Consider the following 27407-nt stretch of genomic DNA (forward strand, 5'->3'; position numbering starts at 1 on the left):
TATTCCCAAAAGAAAGGATTTGTCCATTTAAGACAAAAACAATAATTTTCCCCCAAGCTTGCTTCCTTCTTCTTCCTCATCTAGTTCAGGTTCCCTGCTGTGAACTGAAAATCACAACCCTGAATGATTTTACAGTTCAAAATCCCCTGGTGATGATCACACTGTGTTTGCCTTTACCAAGAACTTAGTTTTGCAATGAAACAACAAGTTAATGATTAACTTTATCACCCAGAATGACAACCCAGAGGCTACCACCACCTGTCCAAGTGGAAGTGGTTTGTGATCTATAACCAGGCACACAGGACTTCACCATGGCTCAGGACTACATGTGGTACCAGGGCATTCCTTTCCCTTCCAAGTTGTACACCCCTGAATCCATAAAAGCAATCCACGAGCAGTTTGTGCTGAAGGATGAGGACATCATCACAGTGACCTACCCCAAATCAGGTGAGCAGTTGGGGCTGCAGCTCTGTGGGAAAGGCCAGGCCTGTGCCTCCCTCCCTCCAGCCTCCTCCATGGGGGGGGGGGGGTTTAGTGGCTCATTTGCTTCTTTCCCTGCCTGGACGAGGATCTCCCCAGCCCATTTCACAGGGATTGCCATGTGCAAGGTGGGCTGGTGAATGTACTGGAGCAATGTGGTAGAGTTGAGCCTATGGCAGAATCAGGCATTTGTGACTGTCTGTGGGGCCAGGGGTGAATGATGGACGGTGAACACTGCAGAGCTCATAGAAGAATCACATCCAGTTTTATTTCACTTTTAAATATTATCCTTTGTTTTATTTTTATTTATTCATTTATTTATTTATTTTGGGTTGGGTTGTGGGGCTTGAACTCTAGGCCTCGGCGCTGTCCCTCAGCTCTTAAGCTCAAGGCTAGCGCTTTACCACTGAGCCACCTTCCCAGCCCCTTACCCTTTGTTTTAATGTAATTAATTTATTTAGGGTTATAAAAATGATTTTTCCAACAGTCTGATGGTGACTCCTGTCTGTAATCTTACTCAGGAGACTGAGGATCTTGGTTCAAAGCCATCTTGGCAAGAAAGGCCGTGAGACTCTTCTCTCCAATTAACAAATGGAGCTGTGGTTCAAAGTGGTAGAGCACTAGCCTTGAGCAAAGAGCTCAGGGACAGTGCTCAGGCCCCAAGGTCAAGCCCCATGATGGACAAAAAAGAAAAAACAAACCTAAAAGTCGTTTCAGCAGGTGTACCAACAGATTTCAGGGCCACACTGCCCATTTCCCAAATGAGGCATCTTGATCAATACCAACGCCTCTGCATACATTTTCAGATGAGTGTTTCACACTATCAGCATGTGTGCATGTGCCAACTACAGCCCAGGTGTTGTTAATTGGGGTGGTATTTAACAATGGAGCTAAATTGGAGGCTGTCATATGAGATATACTGGCTTTCTCAATCCGTGCATACAGGGAAAAGCTTTTTATACTGGTATTTTGTTTTTTCAATATTAAAAAAATTCTACATCAAGAACTTGTTGACATCCTTCCCCTCCATCCCCCCCAGTTCTGGGGCTTGAGCTCAGGGCCTGGACACTGTCATAAGCTTCTTTTGCTCAAGGCTAACACTCTAAAACTTGAGCCACAATGTCATGGACATCTTTTAGATAAATGGTAAAATTTTTCATTTAGTATATGCCAAACACTTTTCATTTTTTAGAAATTCTTGTGGTGGGTACAGTACTGGGATTTAAACTCAGGGCCTTGTACTTGCTCAGCTTGCTTATTTAGCTGGCACTCTACTACTTGAGCCATATCTCCAGCACCTCTTCTTGCTCTTATATTTTCATCGTTATTAATAAGGTGTTGTTCAGAAGGCTTCCCATTTCATAGGTCAGGTACACAGTATATTTGGCTTTTGAGCACGTGTCCAGGCCCTGAGTTCAATAGGAAGAATATTCATTGTGGGCAGTAGTTGGGAACTGGCAGAACAGGTTGTAATGGGGGTAGGAGGCCTCCAGGGGAGGAGCACCAGGCACTGGGATGGGGAGGAGCCAGCATGGAGCACTCACTGCAAGGAAAATGTGCTGAGAATCAGGAGCCAGGAGCAGTGCCGGGGCAGCAGTTCAAGCCCTAGGAGTGGCACATATGCATGTATAGGTTAACACACACACACACACACACACACACACACACACACACACACACGGATATGAACATTACATGATCAAAGATTGTATGACAGACAAAGTCTATATAGGTAAGGTTTGTGTTATGTATATTTTACCGTCACGGAATTTATACAATTCAGATAGAAATGAGTGACCTGTATTTTCCTTCTGTCTCCAGGAACCAACTGGATGATTGAGATCCTGTGTCTCATTCACAGCAAGGGGGATCCCGAGTGGATCCGCTCTGTGCCTATCGGGACTCGCTCCCCATGGATCGAGACTGAAGTGGGATTCCAAACCATAAAAGACAGGAAGGAGGCTCCCCCCCTCATCACCTCCCACCTCCCCATCCAACTCTTCCCCAAGTCTTTCTTCACTTCCAAGGCCAAGGTCAGGCTCAGTGCTCAATAACTGCTACATCAATGCTCCTTTTCTTTTGTGCCTGTGCTGGGGCTTGAACTCAGGGCCTGGGCCCTGTTCCTGAGCTTTTCTTCTCAAGGTTAGAGCTCTGTTACTTGAGCTCAGCTTCTTGGTTTTTGTTGGTTATTTGGAGACTAAATTTCTTGCAGAATCTCCTGCTTGGCTTAGCTTTGAACTGAAATACTCAGATCTTGGCCTCCTGAGTAGCTAGCATGTCAGGTATGAGCCACGTTTCCAGGCTCAACTGATGCTTTTGAATCTTGAATTCTTAAAGATATAGACCTGGAGATGAGGCCAAGCTGTGTTGGCCTTTAGCAGTTTTCCATGGTCCTGAAGTTGTGCTCATCTGCTGAGAGACCTCAGACCCAAGATATGGACCAGTGCAGATGGGCCCTCACAGATGACTTGGGTGCCAGAATCTTCAAAACCACCATTTAAGCTCAACCAGAACTCACAAATCCCCTTTATACACGACTGCTTGCCTGTCTGTTCTTTGAGCTTTATTCCATCAAAAATGAATACGTGCCAGGCACCAGTGGCTCATGACAGTCATCCTAGCTACTCAGGAGGCTGAGATCTGAGGATCACGTTTCAAAGCCAGCCCAGGCAGGAAAGTCTCTGAAACTCTTGTCTCCAATAAACCACCAGAAATCCGGAAATGGCATTGTAGCTCATGTCGTAGAGTGTGAGCTGAAGAGCTGAAGAGCTGAAGGACAGCACCCAGGTCCAGAGTTCAAGCTCCATGAACGGAAAAAATAAAGCAAATATGTTACCTGTGTACCATGGCTCACACCTGCAATCCTGGCTAGCTGCTCAGGAGGCTGAGAACTGAGGGTTGTAGTTCGAAGTCAGCTCAGGTGTTATATTCTATGAGACTCCAATTAACCACAAGAAAACCAGAAGTGGGGCTGTGGCTCCAAGTGGTAGAGTGAGCAAAAGAAGCTCAGGGACAGCGTCCAGGACCAGAGTTAAATCCCCATGATCGACCAAGAAAAAAGGGAAATGTGAATAAATGAGCCAGACACCAATGGCTAATAGCGGTCACCCTAGTTACTCAGGAGGAGGATGTCTGAGGATTGGAGTTCAAATCCAACCTGGGCAGAAATGTTCGAAAACTCTTATCTCCAAGAACCACTGCCAACCTGTCAATGGAGCTATGGCTCCAAGTGGTAGAGTGCCAGTTTTGAGTGAACAAGCCCAGAGACTGTGCCCAGTCCATGAATTCAAGCCTCAGGACTGGCATGAACAACAAAATCAATTAGAGTTCTAATTAAGACAATGAACAGATAGATGGCTTATCCTTTGATATGGATCCTATCATATAGAACATGGATATGGAGAGATCAAGGCCTTGAATGTCAGAAAGATGGTAACGATTTTTTAGTTTTTGCCTTTCTCCCTTTAAGGTGATCTACGTCATCAGAAATCCGAAGGATGTCCTTGTGTCTGGCTATTATTTCTCTGCTCGAGCAACCTTCCTGAAGAAACCGCAGTCTCTGCAGCAGTACTATGAGTGGTTCATTGAAGGCAGCAGTGAGTGGCTTGTGAAGTGAAGGGATATAAACAGTGTATGTGTGTGTGTGTATGTGTGTGTGTGTGTGTGTGTATGTGTGTGTGTGTGTGTGTGTGTGTGTGTGTGTGTGTGTTCACATGCATGTGTGTGCTGGTTCTGGGGCATGAACTCTGGCCCTGGGCACTTTCCCTTTTTTTTCCACTCAAGGCTAGGGCTCTATTGCTGCTGACCCTCAGCTCCATTTCCATCTTTTTAGTGATTAATTGGGTATAAGGTTCTCAAGGACTTCCTTTCCTTGACTGCCTTAAAAGAGAGTTTCAGCTCTCAGCCTCCTGAGTAGCTCGGATGACAGGTGTAAGCTACCAGTGCCCAACTAAATATGATATTTTAATTGGTAAATATGCACAAGATTTTTGCCAGTTATACCTGGAAGAAGCTGACAGAGACAAGGGGAAACGTGTGGAGAATATAGACCATATCTGGACGGCCGGGAGTTGATTATTTGTCTCTCGTTTCCCACCCTGCAGTGCAGTTTGGGTCATGGTTTGCACATGTCCAGGGCTGGATGTCCATGAGGGAGAGGGAGAACGTGCTGGTGCTCAGTTACGAGGAGCTGAAGAAGGTAACGATCCATTTTCCCTGCACCCCACCCCACTGCCCCCTCACACTGACACACATCTCTCCTTCTTCATAGACCCCATTCCACTGGTCAGACTACACAATACCAGCTACTCAGGAAGATGGCATCTGTGGATTACAGTTCAAAGCCAGCCTGGGCAGGAAAGTCCATGAGACTCTTATTTCCAATGAACCATCAAAGTGCCAGAGTGGAGCTGTGGCTCAAGTGGTAGAGCTAGCCTTGAGCACAAAGGCTCAAGATAGTATGCACACACTGAGTTCAACCATACAACAGACACACACAACTCTCTCTCACACACAGCCATTAACAAAATCTGTGTTGTTCAGAAACCAGCTGTGGTTCACTGTAGTACCTGGTGCATTGATCTTCCTGTGGTTAACTGTCAAATTATCACTTGATCATTGTCCAAATTCCTTGCTCTAGGTCTGGGACATCTCCAGCCTCTGTTCTCTGGTTGTGCTTGGATCAAATCCTTCTAGTCCTCCTTCCTATCCTGCTTTCATCCCTTCCCCCTCCCTGTGCCAGAGCCTGCTGGCATCGAAAGGGAATCCTGATTTAGGGGGCAAGGATGACAAAAAAAAAAGACAGAAGACAAAGGATGGGGTGGGGAGGTTTTCAGCTCAAGACCTCAGCATCATTGATTTTTAGTTTCCTCCTATATATACTGTTAGAAGTCAAGAAGTAACATAAGGTTGCTATAGTCCAGCAAAACAAGGAATGTTTAGGCTTAGTAAAAACAGAGTGCAATAAGAACATGAAAAGGTAAACTGGTTAAATATAAAACAGACTCTACAGACATCCTAAAACAATCCTGGGCACCTAGTGTTTTTTAAGTAAGCCAGTTGTTTTTATGTGCCTTAGAGCAAGCACAAGGGTTCAGGGTTCAGATGACCTTTCCTGTTGAGATTTACCATCGGCTACCTACATCCCTGCTCCCAGCTCAGCCTCTGACACATGAGTCTGTCTTGGAGCTTGGCTGTCTGTCTCTTCTTGTCCTCTCTCCACACCTCCTTCCTCCTGAGAGTCGCTCTGTGTTCTCCTTGTCCTGTTTTTCCTTCTTGCAGGACACGAGGAGCACTGTGGAGAAGATCTGTCAGTTCCTGGGGAAGAAGTTGAACCCCGAAGAGCTGGAGTTGGTCTTGGAGAACAGCTCCTTCCAGGCCATGAAGAAAAACACGATGTCCAATTTCACCCTGCTGAGCGGGGATCTATTTTATCCTGGATTCTTAATTACCAGGAAAGGTGTGGAATCGCTCACTGTGGTTTAAACATCTGTCAGAGATCAGGAAGGGAATTCTTGACAGATTATTGTTTCATGAGCATGGCTTTATAGTTGTTATTTTATAAATGTTTGTTAGTTTTAGGGCTTGAACTCAGGGCTTGGGTAGTGTTTAATTTTTTTTTTAATTTTGAAGGCTGGTGCTCCAGACTTGAGCCATACTCCACTTCTGGCTTTTGCATGGTTCCTTGGAGACAGAGTCTCACAGTCTTCCCTTCAAACCTGACCCTCCAATCTCAACCTTTTGAGATGCCAGGATAACAGCTCTAAGCCACCAGGACCCAGTGGGTTTTATGTATTTATTAGTCATTTTTATTTCTTCATATCAGAATGGCTGTTTTTAATTCCATTACCCATCTCATCATTGAATGATTTGTTCTTGGTACCATTTAAGCTCTTTGTACATTCAGAACAATCGTCCTGCCTCCACTGAACACTGGGGAAAATTCTCTCCCATTCTGAAATTGACTTTGTTTTCTTGTTGTTATTGCTATTGTTTTGGTGTGTGGAATCTTTTTAATTACATGCGGTCAAATTTGTTCATTTGTTCTATTGCTTCTTGGCTGAGGCTTTAGAATCCTAGGCAGAAAATGATCACTATGTCTCTATTTTTGGGAGATTTCTCTTGATACCGGCATGAAATGGAAGGTTTGGGGACTACATTGAAATCCTCTGTTTCTGCTAGGCTTGTGTTTCTTAACTTTGGTGTCTTCACTGTGGCCTGTGTTTTTGTTTAGCTTTATTGTGCTCCATTTGCACTTCTGTTTTCTGTTTGTTCATTGTCTGTGCTAATGCATCTCCCCTATCTCAGATTCCTGGTGTTATTTTCTTTTTCTTTCTTTTCTTTTCTCTCTCTTTCTTTCCTTCCTTCTTTCTTTCTTTCTTTCCTTCTTTCTTTCTTTTTTTCTTTCCTACTTTCTTTCTGTCTTTCCTACTTTCTTTCCTTCTTCTTTCCTTCCTTTCTTTCTTTTTTTTTTTTCCGGTTCTGGGGCTAGAACTCATGGCCTGAGCACTGTCCTGCAGCTGCTGCTGCTGCTGCTTCTTCTTCTTCTTCTTCTTCTTCTTCTTCTTCTTCTTCTTCTTCTTCTTCTTCTTCTTCTTCTTCTTCTTCTTCTTCTTCTTCTTCCTCTTCTTCCTCTTCTTCCTCTTCTTCCTCTTCTTCCTCTTCTTCTTCTTCTTCTTCTTCTTCTTCTTCTTTCTTCTGTGCTCAAGGGTAGCAGCACTCTACCACTTGAGCCATAGCCACTTCCGGCTTTTTCGGTTTATGTGGTACTGAGGAATCAAACCCTGGGCTTTATGCATGCTAGGCAAGCATCTAGCACTAAGTCACATTCCCAGCGTGTCCCCGGCCCCCCTCCTCCGTGTTCTGTCTTGTTTGGTTCTCTCTATGGAGGCATTTTCCTCATTGTTTTTAGGGCTGGACAACACCAAATCCATCATTGAATTCACTAATATTCTGGAGAAGTTCTTGCTTGGCCTTGTGCCAATGGCTCACACCTGTCATCCCAGCTACTCAGGGAGTTGGAATCTGAGGATCATGGTCCAAAGTCCCCCAGGCAGGAAAATTCTATGAGACTGTTATCTGCAATTCACCAGCAAAAAGCCAGAAGTAGAGCTGTCACACAAATGGCAGAGTACCAGCCTTGAGGAAAACAGCTCAGAGATAGCCCCCAGGCCCAGTAATGGCACACCCTCCTGCACCTGCACACATGGGCATGTGCGCATGCATGCACACACACAAATGTAAGGGAACACCACACCTACGCCACACTGACACTCATGTGCACGCCACACATGGGTAGGCACACACCCTTACACACCCACATGTGTACACACATGTGCACTCATGCAGGCACAGGCACACATGCATGAGTGTACACACACACACACACACACACACACACACACACACACACACACCATACAAGTCTTGACAATTCTCCCCTCTGAGCTCCAGGGTCCTCCACAGTTGCTCAGCAGGGATGGGACAGGGAGGGAGCTGTAGGCTGGGCCCTCTCTGTGCTGGCCCCCTCTGATTGCAGCATTTCTCTCTGGCTTCCAGGCATAACAGGGGACTGGAAGAACCACTTCACCGTAGCCCAGGCTGAAGCCTTTGAGAAAATATTCCAAGAGAAGATGGCGGGACTTCCTGTGGAGCTGTTCTTATGGGACTAAGTCCAAACTGCTGCCTGTGTCTGTGGAGACAAAGATTTGTGTCTCCTCGGGGTCAGGGCATAGAGCTGTCACTTGATTCTGATGGTTAGAATGTTCACGCTGTACATTTGATTCCTTGCTCGATACATATCTCCATGCTATCACCCTTGCATTTATAGCACCACAGCTATTCGGAAATCTTTCAAAGCCAGGCACCAATGGTTATCTACATTTCTCAGAAGGCTGAGAAATGAGGACCCAGAGTCAAAGCCAACCAGTCAGGAAAGTCTGTGAGCCTGTTATCGTCAATGATTCAGCGTGCATGTGCACGCACTCGAACGCACACACACATCATTCCACTGATGTTACTTTAAGTGTTTGTTGCTTCACAAACTTGGCCAGGCGAGGACAAAGAAAGGAAGTCTGAGAAACTCTGCCTGCCCCCAGGAGCCTGAGAAGCTATGGAAATCCATGATACCAGGGTCATAGCTGAGAATGGAGAGAGATCCTGGGATCAACAGAGGAAATTGGAAGAAAAACGCATTGCGTGCTCTGGGCAATGAGTTCTGGGTGATAATAGCAGATTGGTCTTAGGGCCTTGAGTCAGAAGTCCAGTCTCCCCCCTATGCAATCATGATGTCCACGCCAATTCTCAAAAATAAAAGAATTGTAAAATTAAAACCATTTTAAAAATGCTCTTCCCAAGCCTGCTTCCTTCTATTTCCTCTTGTAGTTCAGGTTCCCTGCCACGAACTGAAAATCAGACGAGCACAGATTGCCCTTGAATCAGTTCACAGTGGCCCAAAATAAACCACATTGTGTTTTTCTTTATCATTACACGTGCTTCATAACCACACGAAACAAGTCAATGATTGGTCACCACCCAGTTTGACAACCCAACTCTGCCATTCCCTCCACAATGACAGTGGCCTGGGAACAGATCCAGGCACGCAGGGCTCTGCCATGGAGTCTCAGCAGACTGACCTGCTTGGGAGCCTGGGCAGGGATGGAAGGCACCTCGTGTGTGTGTGTGTGTGTGTGTTTGTGTGTGTGTGTGTGTGTCACGGCTCAGATCTTGCGCTTGGACTTCTGCTCTGTTGTGCAAATGATGAATTTGGGCCAACGTGGTGTGGAAGGCACTCAGCTTGGGTTTTTTTTTTATTGTGAGAATACTGTGCAGAGGGGTTACAATTACACGTGCAAGATAATGAGTACATTTCTTATCAAGCATTGTTGCCTCCTCGTTGTTTCCCCATCAGCTTGGGTTCTGTGAGGGCCCGCGGAACTCCTTGTCCTGGTCAGAGTTGTTGGTGCGGCCCTTGGTGACCTGCCTCACATGGGCAAAGGTAGCTCCACCAGAAAAGAAAATTATTTGAAAAGCCATGTCCTGGCTCCACAGTGCTCTCTCTTTGAGGCTATAAAGAGACAGGACTTATTTCTCAGTTACACCCTGGTGAAGGTGACAGGGACCAGAGGGAACAGTGCTGAGATCACCATGCAGATGGGGAATGGTGGAGACTATTCACACTGCCCACACTGTTCCCCCTGCAGTGCCTTAGGGGTCATGGTTTGATCACGTCCGGGGCTGGATGTCCATGAGGGAAAAGGAGAACGTGCTGGTCCTCAGTTATGAGCAGATGAAAAAGGTAATGATTGATTTTACATGCACCCCACCACGGCCCTCTTCAATCCTTCTGCCATCTCCCCTGATTCTCCAGTATCTTCTTACCACTACTCCCCCCCCCCCGCCAGTCTCCATACCACCTTCTATGTCAACTTTCTACATCCTGTTGTGTGTTATTCCTTCCTGCATTCCTCTCAGCCTCCTTTTCTTTTTTTTTTTTTTTTTTAATTGTATTTTATTTTATTTGAGAACATACTGTACAGGGGGGCTACAATTACATGGGCAGGATAATGCATACATTTCGTACCAAGCATTGCAGCCTCCTCCTTTGTTTACCCTTCACTTACCTTCCCCGCCTCCCCCCTCCCCCTACCCAATTTTACCCCCCTCCCCCCACCCAATTATACTCCCCTCCCCCCCCCCACACCGATATTGTAAAGCTGGTTTTGACATGACATTTTGTACTTCTCATTGTTGCAACAGGTCCACCTGAATCCTTAAACGACTTGTTTGTCCCCATCTCCTCCACATGTTATACTGACATCAAATATAGTGAAAGCGGGGGTTACACTGTGGGGGAGGGACATACAAAGCAACAAAGAAATAATCTTATAAATGCGTTAGAAACACATGCATGAAAGAAACGAAAACATTAAAATACATATTTAAGGGTTCATTTTCCTAACATCACATTATCTGACCTTTTCCGCTTGACTCATACCTATACTAGATATTGCAAATAAGGGAAACCATGGGACCTATGCTTCTTTGGGCCTGGCTTACTTCACTTAATATAATTTTTTCCAAACCTTTCCATTTCCTAACAAATGGGGAAATGTCATTCTTTCTGATGGAGGCATAGAATTCCATTGTGTATATATATCACATTTTCTTGATCCATTCATCTACTGAGGGGCATCTGGGTTGGTTCCATATCTTAGCTATGGTAAATAATTCAGCCTCCTTTTCTTTATTTTTGTTCTGAGATGGAGTCTTGAACTCAGTACCTGATGCTTTGCTTTCTGGCTGGTGCTTTACCCACTGACCAACACCTCCAACCCTGCATTCCAGTCACCCTTTCTCCTGCCAGTGCCTTCTGCTGTTTCTCTCTTCTTCTGCTTTTTCCTCCTCAGACCTGCTCCGTGTTGTCCCCTCTCATACCCGTGGCCCCTGTTTTCCTCTCCTTAGTACCCGAGGAGCATGATAGAAAATCTGGGGGTTCCTGGGGAAGGTGCTGAAGCCAGAGAGCTGGACTTGGTCCTGGAGAGCAGTTCCTTCCAGACGATGAAGGAGAACTAGATGTCCAATCTCAGCCACATGTCTGAGGAGCTTGTTCCTGCCACTGTCAAAATCACCAGGGAAGGCATGCAAGGAAGGGCTCTGGGGGAGGAAGTGCTGGAGGCGAGGGAAGGGAAATCTGGTGTTCCCATGCCTGGCTGCTGACCAGAGGTCAGCCAAGGACAGGCTAGCTGTTCACTTCCAGCTTGGGTAAAAATAAAAGAAGTAGATTCCGGAAATGGGGCTGTGACTCAAGTGTTAGAGCACTAGTCTTGAGGAAGAGAAGCTCAGGATCAGCCCACAGGCCCTGATTCCAAGCCCCAGAACTTGCACAATGAATAAAGTAATAGATTTCTCTATGGAAGTGGTATGTCTACATCCCTAATGGGAGAATCTGCTGTCAGGAGTCTTTTTGTCCACCAGAGGGCCATGAACTTCAAGACTCTTCCAACTCTTGATCTCCCAGTGATGCTAACCATCACCCTGTTCTGCCCAGATCAGTTCAGCTGCCATTTTGTACCATGTCTCATGTCTCTTGACTCTCTTCAGTTCACCATGGCGTTCTTCTTCAGCTCTCCATTAGATATGATCTGGTTTGTTGAGATAGCTTTTCTGCTCTCTTTTTACTACCCTCAGGTCTCAGTTTCCTAACAGAGTTTCTTAACTCAGTTTTGAGCCTGCAAGTTTTGGGGGAACATGTGTCTGCTCACAATGGCTGGCTGTATAATAGACTCCCAATTTGACCTCTCAAAATGTGGTTTTTCTGAACTAGGAAGGTGGCTTAGTGGTAGAGTGCTTTCCTTACATGCCTGAGGCCCTGGGTTCGATTGCTCAGCACCACATATGCAATAAGGAAAAAGCCAGAATTGGCACTGTGGGTCAAGTGGTAGAGCACTATCCTTGAGCTGAAGAGCTGAGGGACAGTGCCCAGGCCCAGAGTTCAGGCCCCACAACCGGACCCGCACCCCCCAAAAAATGTTGCTCTTCTGTTATCTCGTGATCATATTCCTTTATAACATTTGGAGTTCCCACCTAGATCTCAGTGCCAATGGGGGCAGCTGGGTTCCTTGAAGCCACTGGCAAATGGCCTCAGCGATACTGGTTGCCGGACGATGGGAGACTCCATAGAACAGGGAACATCTGAAAGGTTTCTTAGTGCCTGATGGCTCTTCTGCTACTCTGAGTGCCAGGATCATGGATGTCTGACATTCCACTAAATCTTTTTGGGGGTCCAGTTTTTTGGAGTCACTCAGGAATCATCTGGAGGTGAGTGAGTTTCTGTTTTTCTCTGTTCTTGTTTTCTGTTTGTCTATGTTTCTGCTGAAGATCTATCCATTTGCATGTAAAGTGGGAGGAGGTCAGATGGGACCAGGCCTCACAGATGGGCCTTTTCAGGCTGTGATGACAGTAGAGGATTTTGTGTTTTTCTGTTTCTCTCTTTGTCTTGTCTCATTCTATTTTCTTAAGAATTGGCACCAGTTTGTAATATGGATCCTTGTTGTCTGTGGAATTGGCTTAATGCTTTATATATCTAATTGGGGGTAGGAGCCAAAGTTCCACTTGTATCCCTCCAGTGTATATTGGATAATTTTAAATTGGGATTTTCAGAGGACTATGGGGTAAACTTTCTAAATCTAAACTAAAAACAAATTTGTACAGTAGAGTGGCTCACATTTGGGGTTGGCTGGCTAAACCAAGTCTCTTTTGACCCCAAGTTAGCCCTGGTAGTTTGGAATTTGGGATGTAAAGTGCTCTAGTCTTAAAATGGGTGACAAAGTAAGGCCATATGGTAGGTTAAGAGTTTAGCTTCATGTAATCTCCACCCTTCCACCAAGCTTTCTCCTCCTCCAGCCATCTAGAAAGTATTCAAAGATCATTCATATGCTAATGTGCCTTGCTAGCAAAAGTTGTCTCTTCAGCAGGTACTGGAGACTGAGTTCCATCTAAGAAATATTGGACAGTCCATTCGTATGCTAATGTGCTTTGCTATCAAAGTTGGTCTAATTGTCTATGTCTTGGTTATCTCTAAGAGATTGTTTGTTAGCAAAAGTATTCAGTTTTAAGATTAAGTTTTGATAAATGCTGATCACATGATTCTATAGTGCTATGGGCAGAAGTATCTGTCACCACTGTAATTCCAGGACACTTTTTGTGCCCACCTGCCCATGGAATTGGAGGTTGTGTGAGAGGGGGATTTGGGGTTGGGCTTATATGGGTCTTACAAGGAAGCAGAAAATAATAATTAAAAAAACCAGGCTATGATCTCTTAGGGGCCAAGGGAGTCCCCTGTTCTCCCTCTTTGACCAGACTTACAATGGAATGCTCCACCTGGGGTGAGGGAACTTCCAGCTAAGCCAAGGTTTGACTGACTTGCCTGTGGTCAAGTGAATGATCCTTCATACAGGATCTCTGGCCTGCCAGTTCCTTGTATTTACCAGAAGCTATGCAGTTCCAAACTATGGACCAAGATGATTCTTTTAGGTGAAATCATCCCTCAAAGTAACCTCAAAGTCATATTTTTCATTTTAATATACAATGGAGGTTCCTTAAAACTTTTGTGTATGTGAGTGTGTGTGTATGTGTGTGTGGGTGTACGTGAGCATACCAATCCAGAGGCTTGACCTTGGGCCTTGGCTGCTGTCCTTGAGCTTTTGTGCTCAAACCTGACACTCTACCACCTGGGCCACAGGTCTTCAATAATGAGCTACTAGTACATAGTTCACATGGGGAAAACAGGAGGGAAAGGGGCCAAGGCCTGGCCTTTCTCACAAAGCCGCGACCTTATCGGCTCACCTAATTTGGGATAGGTCACCATAATGATGCTTTATCCTTCAGCATGAACTTCTCATGGGCTGCTTCTATGGCTTTAGGTTTGAAACCCCCAAATGAGAAAAAATGCCCTCATATCACACATAGTCCTGTGCCATGGTGCAGGTCCTGTGTGCCTAGCCCTTGGTATCAGACCACTGCCACTGTGCAGATGGTGGCAGAGTCTTCGTTGTCATCCTGTGTGGTTCAGGAAATCAGTAACTTTTTTCATTTTGCTGCAAAAAATAATTTGATAATTAACAAAAACAACAACAACAACAACAACACAGTGTGATTGTCACCAGGGATTTTTATTCGGCAAATGTGAAATCATTCAAAGTGTGATCTGTCCTCATCTAGTTTTTACTTCACAGCAAGAAACCAGAACTACAAGAAAAAATAGGCTTGAATGCAGGTTTCATTAATTAAAAAAATTACAGATACTTATTTTGAGAAGCAGTGTAGATATCACAAAAATTGCAGAGAGAGGTTGGACTTCTGGCTCAAGGGCCTATGTTTAATTCACTAATATCAACCAAAAATCATTGCAAAGAATCCTCATTGCATTTTTCTTCTGATTTCCTCTGCTTCTCCCAGGATCTCTCTCTACTCCAGGATGGCAGCCATGATCCCCCAGGTCATGGATCTCCATTGCTCCTCAAATTCCTGGGACAGGGAGAGTTTTTCAGACTTCCTTTCCTTGTCCTGACTGATATAGGTTTGAGCAACACAAATATTTCCTGTAACATCACTGCGATGGTGTGTGTGTGTGTGTGTGTGTGTGTGTGTGTGTGTATGTATGTGTTTGTGTGTGTGCATGTGTGTTTGAGAGACAGAGACAGACAGAGAGAGAGAGAGAGAGAGAGAGAGAGAGAGAGAGAGAGAGAGAGAGAGAGAGAGAGAGAATGTCCTGGGATTTGAACTCAGGAGCTAGGTACTGTACTTAAGCTTTTTTTGCTCAAAGCCAGCAGTCTGCCACTTGAGCCACAGTTCTACTCCCAGACTTTTGTTGATTCTTTGGAGATAAGAGGCCCACTAACTTTCCTGTCTTTATTGGCTTTGAACCTGGATCCTCAGATCTCAGCCCCCTGAGTAGCTACAATGTCAAAGCAGAAGCCACTGTCTCCTGGCTTTATAAGTTTTGATAATAACTGTGATGCTATAAATGAAAAGTTGTACCATAATGATTTTTAATAGGCTAGGGATCAATTGTACCACCATCAGAATCAGGTGACAGATCTCTGCCCTGACCTCACAGAGGCACAAATGTTTGTGTCCACAGACACTGGGGTAAGTCTGTACCTTAGTCCCATGGGAACAGCGCTGGAGGAAATCCTGCCATCTTCTCCCACAGTATTTTGTCAAAGTCTTCAGCCTGGGTTACAGTGAAGTGGTTCTTCCAGTCTCCCACAATGCCTGGAAGCCATGAAGAAATGCTGAGATCAGCTGGGGCAGGAATGGCCCAGCCCACCAGCTCCCCATCTGGGCCCAGCCATGCACCTGCTGTGACACTAGAACTCAGAAGGAAGAATCATCTAGAACTGTATGTGCATGTGTGTGTGCATGCGTGTGTGCGTCTGTGTCTCTGTGTGCCAATAGTGGGTCTAAGCACTATCTTTGAGCCTTTTTGCTCAATGCTGGTACTCTGCCACTTGAGTCACAGCTCCTCTTCTGGCTTTTTGCTGGTGAATTGGAGATAAAAGTCTCACAGACTTTTCCTGACTGGGCTGGCTTTGAGCCTTGATCTCCAGATCTCAAAGTCCTAAGTGACAGGGATTTCAGGTATGATCCACCAGAGGCTGATAAGCCAAGTAGTTTACCAGGATCTCACTGAATTTAACAATGGTGTTGGCTTTCCCCAGGCATAAAACCTCTGAAGAAAATCCTTCCATAGAGGAGATCAAACTGAAGACAGAACACCAGGGTTCAGGGGTCAGGGAGGTGCATTCAAACAGGCAATGAAGAAACAGGAAGGTAGAAAGAAGTAAGAATGGAACACGAGTAAGCAAGACACCAGACCTAAGAAACACAGGACTAGCAGAACCAGAGGATTTCATTGTGGTCCCCAAGCCTTCCTTTTCACAGGGAAATGTCTCGATAGTAGAGATGTACGGGATTCTAAAGCCTAAGCCAATAAAAAATACAACAAATGGATGAATATGACTGGAAAAAATCATAAAAGTTCTTAGTCACAAAAACAAGAACAAGAAAACAAATGCAATTTTCAGACTGGGAGAGAATCTTCAGCAGGTGTTCATTGGATGCAGGGTAATTATCCAGAATGGACACAGAGCTTAAAGGTATATGGACAAAGAAAAAAAATCTTTCAATTATTAGATGGGCAATGGAATTGAAAAGCTATTCTGAGATGAAGAAATAAAAATGTCTAGTAGATACATAAAGCCAGTTCAGCTCTGTTGGTTCACACCTTTCATCCTGGTGACTCAAAAGGCTGAGATTGAGGATAGAGGCTTGCAGTCAGCTCTGGGCAGAAAAGTCGGAGAGATTGTTCTCTTCAGTGAACCACTAAAAATCCGGAAGTGGAGTTGTGGCTGTAGTGGTAGAGGGCCAGCTTTGAGCAAAAATTTCTAAAGAAAAAAACGACAAAACCTCAGGGACAGTGCCTAGGCCCTGAGTTCAAGCCCTTGTTACACATTTTCAAAACCCAGCCAAGCACTGGTGGGCTGTCATCTGTCATCCTAGCTACTCAGGCTACTGAGAACTGAGGATGGTGGTTCAAAGCCAGCCCAGCCAGGAAAGTCCATGAGATTCTTTTCTCCAGTGAACCACCAGAAAACCCGAAGTGGCGCTGTGGCTCAAAGTGGCACAGTGTGAGCCTTGAGTAAAAAAGCTCGGGGACAGCGCCCTGGCTCCGATCTCAGGCTCTACAACTGACAAAAAAGAAAAGTCATAAAGCCAAATTCAGAAAGCAGCAATCTGTCAAGAATTCCCTTTTGGGTCTCTGACAGATGTTTAAACCACAGCGGTTCCACACCTTTCCTGGTCATTAGGACGCCAGCAGGAAAGTTATTCCTGTTTGCCATGCTGTAATTAGACATCGTGTTTTCCTTCATGGCCTGGTAGGAGCTGTTCTCCAGGACCAACTCCAGCTCTTCGGGGTCCAGCTTCTTCCCCAGGAACTGACAGATCTTCTCCACAGTGCTCCTTGTGTCCTGCAAGAAGGAAAAGCAGGACACCACACAGAGCGGCTCCCAGGAGTAGGGAGCTGTGGAGGGAGGAGAAGAAGGGACAGACAGCCAAGCACCATGACAGACTCCTATGACAGAGGCTGAGCTGGGAGCAGGGAGGGAGGAAGGAATGAGAGAGGAATAGAAAGGAGGACCAGAAGGATTTGATCCAAGCACCCAGCACCGGGAAGTCATTTTATGGTTTGTGGCAGCACAACCAGAGCACAGAGGCTGGAGATGTCCCAGACCTAGAGCAAGGCATTTGGACAGTGATCAAGTGATAATTTGACAGTTAACCACAGGAAGATCAATGCACCAGGTACTACAGTGAACCACAGCTGGTTTCTGAACAACACAGATTTTGTTAATGGCTGTGTGTGAGAGAGAGTTGTGTGTGTCTGTTGTATGGTTGAACTCAGTGTGTGCATACTATCTTGAGCCTTTGTGCTCAAGGCTAGCTCTACCACTTGAGCCACAGCTCCACTCTGGCTCTTTGGTGGTTCATCGGAAATAAGAGTCTCATGGACTTTCCTGGCCAGGCTGGCTTTGAACTGTAATCCACAGATGCCATCTTCCTGAGTAGCTGGTATTGTGTAGTCTGACCAGTGGAATGGGGTCTATGAAGAAGGAGAGATGTGTGTCAGTGTGAGGGGGCAGTGGGGTGGGGTGCAGGGAAAATGGATCGTTACCTTCTTCAGCTCCTCGTAACTGAGCACCAGCATGTTCTCCCTCTCCCTCATGGACATCCAGCTCTGGACATGTGCAAACCATGACCCAAACTGCACTGCAGGGTGGGTAATGAGGGATACATAATCAATTCCTGGATGTCCAGATGTGGTCTATGATTTCCACATGTTTCCTCTTGTCCCCAAAACTTCCTCCTGGTATAATTGACAAAAATCTTGTGCATATTTATTTTTTTGGTTGGTCATGGGGCTTAAACTCTGGGCCTGGGCGCTGCCCCTCAGCTCTTCAGCTCAGGGCTAGTGCTCTACCACTTGAACCACAGCAACATTTCTGGCTCTTTCTATTTATGTGATACTGAGGAATCGAACCTGGGGCCTCATGCATGCGAAGTAAGCACTCTACCACTGAACCACCTTCCCAGCCCTTCTTGTGCATATTTACAGGTTAAAATTTCCTATTTCAGCTAGGGGCCTAGCTACTCAGGAAGGTGAGATATGAGGATCTCCGTTCAAAGCAGCCTGGGCCGGAAACTCTGTGAGACTCTTATCTCCAAGTGTTAGAGTGGTCACCTTGAGTTTATGGCCATACCAAACCCAACATGTTCAATCTCCTCTGATCTCAGAAGCTAAGCTGGGTGGGGCCTGGATGGGAGAGTGGTCAACCTTGAGCAAAAGAAGATTAGAGATAGTGCCCACGCCCAGTGTTTAACCTCCTCTACCAACAATACTCATACATACATACATACATACATATACATATATGTATATATGTGTATACATATTTTATATATATATATATATATATATATATATATATATATATATATATATATATATCTCATAGTTATCTGGGCGTCGGTGGCTCATGCCTGTCATCCAGGATACTCAAGAAACTGCCACCTGAGGCTCTTGATTCTAAACCACTGCAGGAAGGAAAGTCTATGAGATCCTTATCTTCAATTAATCACAAAAAGATGGAAGTGGCGGTGTCGCACAAGTGGTAAAGCCAAAGCCTTGAGTGAAAAAGTAAGAGAAAGTGCCCAGGCCAAGGACTTAAACCCCAGGACCAGCACACACACACACACACACACACACACACACACACACACACACACAACACACACACACAACACACACACACGCTTAGATCCTCTCATTTCACAACCCACTCACCACTGCCTTGGATGAACCATTCATAATACTGCTGCAGAGACTGTGGATTCTTCATGTACCTTGATCTACTCCAGAAATGATAGCCGGACACAAGATCATCCTTTGGATTTCTGATGATGTAGATCACCTTGAAGGGAGAAAGAAGAAAACCGAAAGATCTTGACCATCTTTCCACATACAAGGTCTTCACCCCTCCTCAGCCAAGTTCTACATGATGTGACCAGTATGGAAATATCAATGATCTGCTCTGTGTGTGTGTGTGTGTGTGTGTGTGTGTGTGTGTGTGTGTGTGTGTGTGTGTGAATCCGAGAGCTTGATCTCCAAGCCTGGGGCTATCCCTGAGTTTTTCTGCTCAAGGTTGGTGTTCTACCACTTGAGTCACAACTCTACCTCCTGCTTTTTGGTTGTTGATTGCCAAGTCTGTCTTCGAACTGCAATCCTCAGATCTCAGACTCCTGAGCATGAGCCACAGATTCTGGCTCACCACAGTACCTTAACATCTTATAAGCTTATGCCATCCACATGCGCATAGTTGGCCCTATCTCCTCTCCAGGCCCCCACAGTTCTCCTGTCTCTTCTAGGTTGTGGTGGCTGTGGGCTCTGCACATGGTACAAGTCAAACAACATCTGTCTTCTCAGGAAGGCCTGCCCTTGTGTGCTTCCATTTGCATTGGTAATCAGCGTCACTCTCCATTTATTCCCAGAGCCTATTGGGGTTAAGCAGCTAGTCTCTGTGGATAGTTGGGATGGATCCACCCTGTGGCTGTTCCTGAAATTCCTGCACTGCTCCTGGCTCCTGATTCTCAGCGCATTTCCCTTGCAGTGTGTGCTCTGTGCTGGCTCTGCCCCATCCTGGTGCTCCTCGCCTGGCCGCCCCCATTAGGGCCTGTTGTGCTACTGCCTTGTATTTGCTGGAAGTTTCCAGTTCCCAACTACTGCCTAAAGAGAATATTTGTTTTCTTTTTGTGCCAGTCCTGGGGCTTGGTTTGCACACTTTCCAAAAACAAATGTGCTTATTACTTGACTTCTGTAAAACACCTTAATAAGAACAAATAAAATTATATGAACAAAAAAGAGGTGCTGGAGATATGGCTCAAGTCATAGATTGCTAGCTGAATAGGCAAGCCAAGAAAGTAGAATGCCCTGAGTTCAAATGCCAGTACTGTCTCCCACAGAAATAAATAATTGAACATTTACTCCTTAAATGTTTATCATGTACTAAATAAAAAAGCATTACACTTTATTTGAAAGGTGTCCATGAGTGCTAGATATAAAATTTTAAAAATAATGAGAAAACAAAAATATCAGAATAAAAAAATTTTCCAGATATATATATCACCCTGCACCAGAATCAACTCCAAATGGATCAAAGACCTTGAAGTCAAAGCAGACACTCTGAAAACATTACAGGATGGAATAGGAGAAACCCTAGGTCTCCTTGGCTCAGGCCGAAATTTTTTGAATAGAGACCCGGAAACACAACAAATCAAAGAAAGGTTGGACAAATGGGATTGCATAAAGTTGCAGAGCTTCTGCAGGGCAAATGACATAGCTAGCAAGATCAATAGAAAGCCCACGGATTGGGAGAAGATCTTTACTAGCCATACAACGGACAAGGGTCTCATGCCACGCCGACCCCAGTAGAGTCTGCTTAGCATGGGAAACCATCTATCAGACCATGATAGGGGCTTCGAGACCTATCTCTGAGTTTTGGGACTTCACCGAAGTCTACCTCGGAGAATAGGGCTTCTAAGAGGCCTACTCCTGGGAAAAGGCTGGAAAAACCCCTGGGAAAAGATGTGTTTCTGTCTTTCTTCTCCTCATAAGAGTGCCTATCAATCTTTTACTGTTTCTGCTGTTCATTGTACTTACTCATTGTCAATGTTCCCTTATTCAAAGCTCTTTCTTAAGAGTGTTGACGACTCCAATATCTGATGAGTGTCTTAAAAATATGACTAACTCACCAGAGTTAAGTGCTACCCTGAAACCCCTCTTATGAAGGCTAGTAGACAAGTTATAAGTAAATATAAAAGTATTGGGGGTTTCACAAAGTCACTCCAGCAGAAGGAATTGTTAGAAATTTACAAGGAGCTGTAGGCGCGGCTAGAACAGAAGGAATGTATGGCAATTGCTGAGATAACTACTTAGGAGAAAGAACTTCCTGGTACTCTCATTTACTAAGAGACTTGCTAGATCTAGGCCTCCGCGACCTTACTATTAAAGAAGGAACAGGAAAAATCTTATGGGATAATTAAGGCCTCTATAGAAATAAGGTAATGGTGAGATGGTGACAAACGTCGAAACCCATTATATTTCTTAGAGATAAGCCGGAAACAAGTGTCTTTCAGGCGACCAGCTGGTGACCACTAAGAATGAAGCCTTGCAGCAAGATTGTGTAAACTTTTGCCCTTTCAGGCAACCAGCTGGTGACCATCCAAGAACGAAGCCTTGCAGCAAGATTGTGTAACCTTTGCCCTTTGCTTATGAAGACTTCTGTTATAAAAATTTGTTATCCTCTGCATTAAATCGCACTCAGCACTCATCATCCACTCTTAATGTGTGTGAGTTGTCTGTTTGCCATCTCCCCATCCTATTCCAGGTTCCTCCCCTAGGTATCCTCCGTCGTCCCGACAGAACCCGGTCCGCGGCAGTCTCATATCTAAAATATACTTGGAACTCAAAAAATTAAACCCCCCAACAACAAATCCTCAAAGAAACAACTGCCCAATAAATAAGTGGGCGAAAGACTTAAAGAGAAACTTCTCTGAAGAAGAAAGAAGGATGGCCAATAGACACATGAAGAAATGTTCAACATCCCTAGCCATAAAAGAAATGCAAATCAAAACAACATTGAGATATCACCTCACCCCAGTTAGAACGGCAAAAATCAAGAACTCTAACAACAACAGATGCTGGAGGGGATGTGGACAGAAAGGAACCTTACTTCATTGTTGGTGGGAGTGTAAACTTGTTCAACCACTTTGGAAAGCAGTATGGAGGTTCCTCAAAAGACTTCACATAGAACTCCCCTATGACCCAGCAATCCCACTTTTGGGCATTTACCCAAATGTTTACAAACAAGACCACACTAAAGCTACCAGCACAACTATGTTTATTGCAGCATTATTTACCATAGCTAAGATATGGAACCAACCCAGATGCCCCTCAGTAGATGAATGGATCAAGAAAATGTGGTATATATACACAATGGAATTCTATGCCTCCATCAGAAAGAATGACATTGCCCCATTTGTTAGGAAATGGAAAAACTTGGAAAAAATTATATTAAGTGAAGTAAGCCAGGCCCAAAGAAGCATAGGTCCCATGGTTTCCCTTATTTGCAATATCTAGTATATGTATGAGTCAAGCGGAAAAGGTCAGATAATGTGATGTCAGGAAAATGAACCCTTAGATATGTATTTTAATGTTTTTTTCTTTCATGCATGTGTTTCTAACGCATTTATAAGATTATCTCTTTGTTGCTTTGTATGTCCCTCCCCCACAGTATAACCCCTGCTTTCACTATATTTGATGTCAGTATAACTTGAGGAGGAGATGGGGAAAAACCAGTTGTTTAAGGATACAGGTGGACTTGTTGCAACAATAAGAAGTACAAGTTGTCATGTCCAAAATGAGCTTTACAACGTCGGTGTGGGGGGGGGGAAGGGGAGGAAGGAGAAGGATTGGGATTGGGGGGAAGGGGGGAGGCTGGGAAGGGATGTGAAGGGTAAACAAAAGGAGGAGGCTGCAATGCTTGGTAAGAAATGTACGCATTATCCTGCCCATGTAATTGTAACCCCTCTGTACAGTATGTTCACAAATAAAATAAGATAAAAAAATAAAAAATGGCAAAAAAATTTTTTCCAGGTATGTAGGGGCAGAGAAAGCCAGCATGTCTTCATATGCCAGCTTCCAATGTAGCTACACGATTAAAAACAGCCTCAGTGAAAACCACTTCGACTGAGTTGGCATGTGCACACGGGCCAATAGTCTGAAATGTTTGTTCTAAAATGTATGTGGAGGGATGACATCAATCAAGATGCCTCCTGGGAAATGGGCAGCTTGGCATTGAATCCTTTGGTACAGCTGCTGTGGGGTGTGAACTCAGGGTCAAGGTGCCATCCCTGAGCTCTTCTGCTCAAGGCTAGCTCTCTACCACTTTGAGCCCCAGCACCACCTCCAGTTTTCTGGGGGTTAATGGGAGATTGGAGTCCCACAGCCTTTCTTGCCTAGGCTGGTTTGGAACTGCAATCTTCAGATCTTAACCATTTGCAGCTGTGTGCCACCTCATCCAAATTGAAAGATCATTTATAAAAAAAATACCTAAATAAATTAATCACATGGAAACCAAATTTTAAATTTAAAAAGGAAAAACTGACATGAAAGTGAGTCATTTCTGCCCAACTAAGGATATAGTTACTAAACTAGAAAGACAGCCAAACAACTGGGAAAAGATCTTTTCCAGGAATACATCAGGCAATGGCCTAATAGCCAATAACATACAAGGAGCTCAAGGCAATTAAGGAGAGACTACTCAGAAGAAGAGGTAAGAAGAGTAAAGAAGCACATGCGGAAATGCTCAGCATCCCTGTCCTGAAAAAACATGCGAATCAAAAGGATCCTGAGATGCCATCTCATGCTAGTTAGATTGGCCAACATTTTGAATTCTAACAACAACTAATGTTGGCAGGGATATGGGGGAATGAAACCCTCCGGCACCACCAGTGGGAATGTAAACTAGTACAACCACTCTGGAGATCAGTCCAGAGATTCCTCAAAAACTAAACATAGATCTTCCTTATGACCCAGCCATACTACTCCCAGGCAGGTACCCTGAGCATCATAAGCCAGGATATGACAAGGACACCTGCACATCCATGGTCATCACCGCACTATTCACAATAGCCAAGAGAGGGAAACAGCCCAGATGCCCCACATAGATGTGTAGCTATGTGCAATGCAATTTTACACAGCCTTTAGAAAGAATAAAATTATGTAACTTGCAGGGAAATGGATGGGACCACAACAAATCATGTTGAATGAGGGAAGCCAAGATCAGAGAGACAAACGACACATGATCTCCTTGGCATGCAGAAGTTAGATCAAAAACACTCTGGAATATGTCAGTTTGCACAACATTCTAGATACTCCTGTACAGTGAGATCAAAAGAGCTGTAGGAGAGAATCACAAAGCCCCTCTTCATATGAATATACAATGATATGCATACTGAAATGAACCCTAAAGATATGGGAACAAATGACTTTTTTTTTTAAACGTGGCATTTCTTTTTGTGATGGATCTGTATTCTTTACCTTATGTATTCACACCCACATCTATTGGATGGTAGGGAAAGGGTAGAAAGACCTAGAGCACAAATGATGAAAAAGTACAGTGGTGGAGTGCTCTAGACACTATGAAAGTGAGCTGTGCAACTCTCTGGTGGACAGAGGAGGGAGGGAATGGGAGAGAACGAAGGAACAGAAGATGCTGTGTGAAAGGAAATGTACTTATTACCTGATGTAGGTAAGTGTAACCCAGCTGTATATCACCTCTCTAACAATAAAGTAAATTAGAAAAAAATAAAGGGGAAAAACTGGATGTGATTCTTCGAGGAGATCAGCAGCCTTCCTCCTCTGTCACTCACCCCCTAGCCCCAGACAGGCACAGATACCTAATTCTGCCATAGGCCCAACTCTACTGCATTTCTCCAACACCTTCACTGACATATCACACACACAGAAATCCCTGTGAGAGATCCTCTACTCAGAAGGGAAAGAAACAAATGAGCTACTATACCATCCCCAAATGGAAGGCTGGAGGGAGTAGGGCACACAGCTGTGGCACCATCTGCTCACCTGATTTGGGGTAGCTCACCGTGATGATGTCCTCATCCTTCAGCACCATCTTATCATGGGCTGCTTTTATGAATTCAGGGTTGCTACCCACGGCAGGGAAAGGAATGCCCTGGTACCATAAATAGTCCTGAGCCATGGCAGAGCCCTGCGTGCCTGGCTCTTGGTCACAGGCCACTGGCACTGCCACCAGGGAGGAGGTGGCAGAGTCTGGTTTTTCATTCTGGGTGGTGAAGGCAATCATTAACATTTTTCATTTCATTTTGAAACAAATCAGATGATAAAGAAAAATTCAATGCTAAGGTCACACGGAATTTTTAGTGGGCAACTGTGAACTCATTCAAGGGCGATCTGTGCTCATCAGATTGTCAGTTCTTGGCAGGGAACCTGAACTACAAGAGGAAATAGAAGGAAGCAGGCTTGAGAGCAAGGTTAAATTTAATTTGGAAACTTACAAATGCTGAATTTTGGAGATAGGTGTAGATATCACAAAAATGGTCAAGAGTGAGGTCTGGACTTCTGGCTTAAGGTCCTAGGTTCAATCTACTCATATCACACAAAAGCTATTGGAAAGAGCACTCAAGGCATTTTTCTTTTTCCTTTTTGTCGGTCATGGGGCTTGAACTCTGGGCCTAGACACTGTCCCTCAGCTCTTCATCTCAAGGCTTGCCTCTACCACTTGAGCCACAGCGCCACTTCCGGTTTTCTGGTGGTTTATTGGAGAGAAGAATCTGGACTTAGCTCCATGGGAACGTCTCCGGAGGAAGTCCTGCCACCTTCTCCCAGAGTATTTTCTCCAAGGCTTTGTTCTAGATGAGGTGAAGTGGTTCTTCCATTTCCTGGCGATGCCTGGTGGCTGGAGAGAAATTCTGAGATCATATGAAGCCAGCACACCCCAAGGAACCAGCCCCACCTGACTCGCCATCTTGGTGCTTCCACAGCCACTGGGTCTCAGAGGGAAGAATTGCTGAGAAATGTGTGTGTGTGTGTGTGTGTGTGTGTGTGTGTGTGTGTGTGTGTGTGCGTGTGCGTGTGTGTGCGCGCGCACGTGTGCGCGCATGCACATGCACCAGTACTGACACTGAACATTGGGACTGAGCTTTTATGCTGAAGGCGACCATTGAATTAGAGTAAGAGGCTCACATATTTTCCTGCCTGTCCTGGCTTTGAAGTTGATCCTTTAGATCTCAGTTTCCTGAGTAGCTGGGATTACAGGGGTGAGTTCTTAGCCAGCCAAGAACTTTATCAGAATCTCAGTGAATTCAATGGTGGATTTGGTATTGTTCAGGCCTCAAATCACTGAGGACTATCCTTTCATAGAGGAGACAAAACTGAAGATAGAACACCACAGCTCTGGGATCAGGGATATGCATTAGTATAGGCAATGAAGAAACAGGAAAATGCAAAGAAGTAAAAGTGGATCACACACACACACACACACACAAACACACACACACACACACACACACACACACACACACACACACACACACACACACACACACACACACACACCCCACCTGGCCACTATGAAAATACCAAACCTAAGAAACACAGGCCTAGCAGAAAGAGGATTTCAGTGTATCCTTGAATCCTAAAATTTCATGAAGGGAAATCTCTGGATAATAGAGACATAGGTAATACTTTTCTGCCTTTGGCTATCAAGCCTCTGCCTATGAGAAATGGAACCAATGAATGAATGTGCCTGCATAAAATTGAAAAAAAGTTTCTGCCCTCCAAAAACCAAAAGCAAACAACAAGAAGAAAGCAAAACCAGTTTGAGGATGAGAGAGAATCTTCAGCTGTTCAGGAGATGCACATTTCTAGAATTACAGAGAAAAAGCATTGATTGAGCCTGGCAACAGGTCTCTCACCTGTCATACTAGCTATTCAGGAGGTTGCAATCCAAGGATTGGGGTTCAAAGCCAGTCTGAGCAGGGATTCTGTGAGACTCTTATCTCCAATTAACTACCAAGAAGCTGGAAGCTGAGCTGTGGCTCAAGTGGTAGAGATTCAGCTTTGAACAGAAAGCTCAGGCACAGTGCCCACGCCCTGAGTTCAAGCTTCAAAACATCAGCATTGCCTGAACAGTTATTGGGCACTGAGCACTGATCTTGGCCTTGGAAGTGAAGAAAGACTTGGAGAAGAGTTGGATGGGGAGGTGGGAGGAGAGGAGGCTGGGCCCCACCTTCATGTCTAGTATTATTTTACATCTATGATTAGTCTCGATTCACAGGGTTCGATTCCAGATGGGCACAGACCGGATCCACTCTGGCTCCCCCTTGCTGTGAATGAGACACAGGATCTCACTCATCCAGTTGGTTCCTGGAGACAGACGGAAAGTGAAGGTCACTCATTTATATCTGAATTATGTAAAAACCATGATGGTAAAATATACACAACATAAACCTTACCCATAGACTGTCTGGCTGGCATACATCTTTGGTCACTCAACTTTAGTGTGTGTGTGTGTGTGTGTGTGTGTGTTTACCAATTTTGTGTTTTCTTCACTGGCAATCAGCATAATATCCTATTTATTTCCTACGCCTATTCTGACTATGCAGCTGTTTATCTGAGGATACTGGGGAATACTACTCCACCACTTGGCTGTTCCTGAAATCCCTTCAGTTCATCCTCCTGTCTCTTGATTTTCAGCACATTTCCTTTA

The 27407-nt window shown here is 44.8% G+C and overlaps 2 protein-coding genes across 2 annotated transcripts; one reads left to right on the forward strand and one right to left on the reverse strand.

The window, feature by feature from the left end:
- The first annotated feature begins 257 nt into the window (after positions 1 to 257).
- On the forward strand, positions 258 to 8824 carry LOC138814594 (sulfotransferase 2A1-like). The gene is made up of 6 exons (XM_070003627.1): positions 258 to 447; positions 2302 to 2513; positions 3950 to 4076; positions 4584 to 4678; positions 5761 to 5938; positions 8038 to 8824. The coding sequence occupies exons 1-6, from the start codon at positions 312 to 314 to the stop codon at positions 8148 to 8150; spliced, it is 861 nt and encodes a 286-aa protein (XP_069859728.1). The 5' UTR covers positions 258 to 311; the 3' UTR covers positions 8151 to 8824.
- Positions 8825 to 14131: 5307 nt separating this feature from the next.
- LOC138814604 (3-beta-hydroxysteroid sulfotransferase-like) lies at positions 14132 to 18457 on the reverse strand. Its single transcript, XM_070003653.1, has 4 exons — positions 17717 to 18457; positions 16835 to 17012; positions 15142 to 15255; positions 14132 to 14505 (listed from the first exon to the last, which is right to left on the reverse strand). Exons 1-3 carry the CDS (start codon positions 17771 to 17773, stop codon positions 15143 to 15145), a joined length of 348 nt encoding a protein of 115 aa, XP_069859754.1. The 5' UTR covers positions 17774 to 18457; the 3' UTR covers positions 14132 to 14505; position 15142.
- Positions 18458 to 27407: the final 8950 nt, after the last annotated feature.

The sequence above is a fragment of the Dipodomys merriami genome, unplaced genomic scaffold (genome assembly GCF_024711535.1).
Source record: "Dipodomys merriami isolate MVZ:Mamm:240054 unplaced genomic scaffold, mDipMer1.0.p SCAF_106, whole genome shotgun sequence".
Lineage (NCBI taxonomy): Eukaryota > Metazoa > Chordata > Mammalia > Rodentia > Heteromyidae > Dipodomys > Dipodomys merriami.